A 2,529-nucleotide genomic window follows, 5' to 3' on the forward strand; every position below is an offset into this window, starting at 1 on the left:
AACGGGACGGGACGGGACGGAAAAGTGCAGCAGGGCCAGCCGCCCTCCCCGCTCCTTCCCTCCCTCCGAGACCGAGTCACCCTCGCAATTACTCGGTGCCGTCACCGGCTCTTTGCGCACCGCAAGAGAAGAGCGCGGTCCCACCGCGGGGAGCGGGGAAATGACCCCCAGCATCCCCGGGGCAAGAGGGGCTGCTAGGACGGGCACGGACACAGCTCGGCCGGCCTCTCGCTGGGAGCGAACGGGGCTGAAAGGTGCGATGTGGGAAGCGGGACGGGCTGGGTGTCTTCCACAGGGATGGGAAATAGAGTGTGCCTCCGTACTTGTTCAGTGGCTTCTGCTGGATGGCTGAGATGTATTACAGGCAGAAAGCCCGGCAAGAGAAAATCTGATTCTCTCTTTCCAGCTCTATGGGATGAATCACTCTTCTCGGTAGGGCTCCAGCACAACTAGAAACAGACTATGACCGTGGGCATTATAGGTGTTAATGCTCTTGGACTCACCGTGTGCTAATGTCATGCTTGAGTTTCTTCAGAGAACGTGTCTTAGTAATTTTTATTGGAAATCCAATTGTTTTAGTTCCTCTAAAACTTAATTTCTTTTCAAAACGGTTGTCAGAGATCAAGCCCATTCTTGACTCAGCAGCCTGGGTTTTGGCACTGAAAGGGCTGAACTGACACTCTCCAGGGGCCTTCCAGCTGCTTCTCCAGGCAGATCGGGAAGGACAAGAATCACTGCACCTTGCGGGATCTGCAGTGACATGAGGGAAGATTAAGTGCTACAGTTACTAAATACAGAGGGAAAAGAAAAAAAATAAATCTGATTCTGAAACCTTTTAGGTAATTTTATAAAACTGTCACAAGAAAACTGAAGCTTCACTTTAGCTCTCGCTTAAGAAATTGGCACTACTTTTCCACATTTAAGCAGAGTTATATTTAATATTGGAGGAAGAATTTAGCTTTTGTCACCACTGAATTCTAAATAGTGTGACTAAAGCTCTGATGCTGAGGCAATGTGTTGCTTGCACAAACTCTGCTTTCCTAAGCAATGCCTCCTACAATTTCTCTAAACGAAGAAGCAGATTGCACAAGTATTTGTGCACATGCCTGTTGGAGCTGCTTGTCATGGGGATATTTTTTAATGTAGTTAATGGGGGTATTTTATTCCAAAAAGCAATGATCCAATTTGCTTGTTTACCTTATATTCATTGCTTCAGCAGTGTAGAGATGTATGCATTTGCTTGTAATGTGGTATCTGTATGTTTACATGTGTGTTTACACGTGTGCTGCCAGTATGCATGAGCTATTTAAATAAACACACCTGTAGGTATCTGTCTTAATAGCAAAAGTGGCCCAATAGAACATAGCCTGCTCACAACTCAGCAGCCCCTTGCCCACACTTGGTACAAATCAGAGGTGCAGGTGTGTGTTATCTCCCGCCAGCTCTGCCGGCTGTGCTGGAGTCAGGCACAGAGGAGGTGCAAGCAGATGGGAAAGATGCCTTAACTCATTGAAACAAAAATTATAGGAGCACACTTGTCAGATGTCTAAAGAATGAAGTTTTGCTATGCGTAGCTCCTCAGTGTCTGCAATAGGTGGACCCAAAGTGGAAGGCCTTCCAAAATATCCCATTTATTGGCCAAGAGTTGTATTTGGCTGTCTGAATCCTGCAACTCAGAATTTAAAGGATGCAATATCCTTTCCCACCTATTTAATATTTAGCAACCATTCTTAGTTTCCAGCTGGTGTGAACGGATGTTGTTCCCCAAAGCTCCCTGTGGACAAAGATCCAGCTTTGAGCTGTGGGAAGATTTGTCACCCAAAGGTGCAGCTGTCAATGGGTGCATCAGTGATTGGGTCTCCAATGCTGATCCATTTCATGCATGCATGTTCAAAACTTTATTTCAAGACAAAGGAATGCATTAGGAGATCAAGAATATTTTCAATAATAGTAGAAAGAAATCCTAGTTTGTGATGGGGTGGCATGTGAGACTAAAACCCCCATGCTGACAGACTCAGTGAGTTGGGAAGAAGTGGTGCAGGAAGGAGCAACAGGACAACTGCTTTGTGCTTTTATGGGATCATTCATAATGCCATCAGGTCAGAGAAACAATCATTTAATGGGGACATTTATGTTTTTTAATATCATTCCATCCACTGCCATCAAAATTTTTTGAGCCTGAGATGAAAACCTTTTGCATTTATAGGTTATTAGAATCCTTTTTTAACTTTCTGTAGGCAGTTTGCATATAAATCTCATTTTAAGAATAGTCCATTAAACCCACAGCTGTCACTTGCTGAGAGATCTGGGGTGGGTTTTTTTTCATCCTGAAATCATCTTTTTAATGTCTTTTGTGCTTTTCCTTCAGAGCTTTGCCTCATTTTCCTTTTTTTTTTTATTCACCTGTTAAAATTGCAGTTCTCTCTCACAGCTGGCAGATTGGAAGTAATGGAATTTAACTGCTATTGCAATGATTCTGAGCAAAAAAAAATCTTTTCATTTCCTGATTTTAAAAATGTATGTTTTACT

General features: G+C 43.7%; 1 protein-coding gene across 1 annotated transcript in view; it reads right to left on the reverse strand.

Moving 5' to 3' along the window:
* The window catches only part of DRD5 (dopamine receptor D5), a 3,348-nt gene extending 2,717 nt beyond the window's left edge, over positions 1-631 (reverse strand). Inside the window, exons 1-2 of the mRNA XM_031062848.1 lie at positions 504-631; positions 93-247 (exon numbers count right to left, since the gene is read on the reverse strand). Coding sequence (XP_030918708.1) covers positions 93-247; positions 504-631 — 283 coding nt within the window. The remainder of the gene's footprint in view (positions 1-92; positions 248-503) is intronic.
* Between the last annotated feature and the right edge of the window lie 1,898 nt (positions 632-2,529).

Source organism: Geospiza fortis, unplaced genomic scaffold (assembly GCF_000277835.1).
Source record: "Geospiza fortis unplaced genomic scaffold, GeoFor_1.0 scaffold666, whole genome shotgun sequence".
NCBI classification, from domain to species: Eukaryota; Metazoa; Chordata; class Aves; order Passeriformes; family Thraupidae; genus Geospiza; species Geospiza fortis.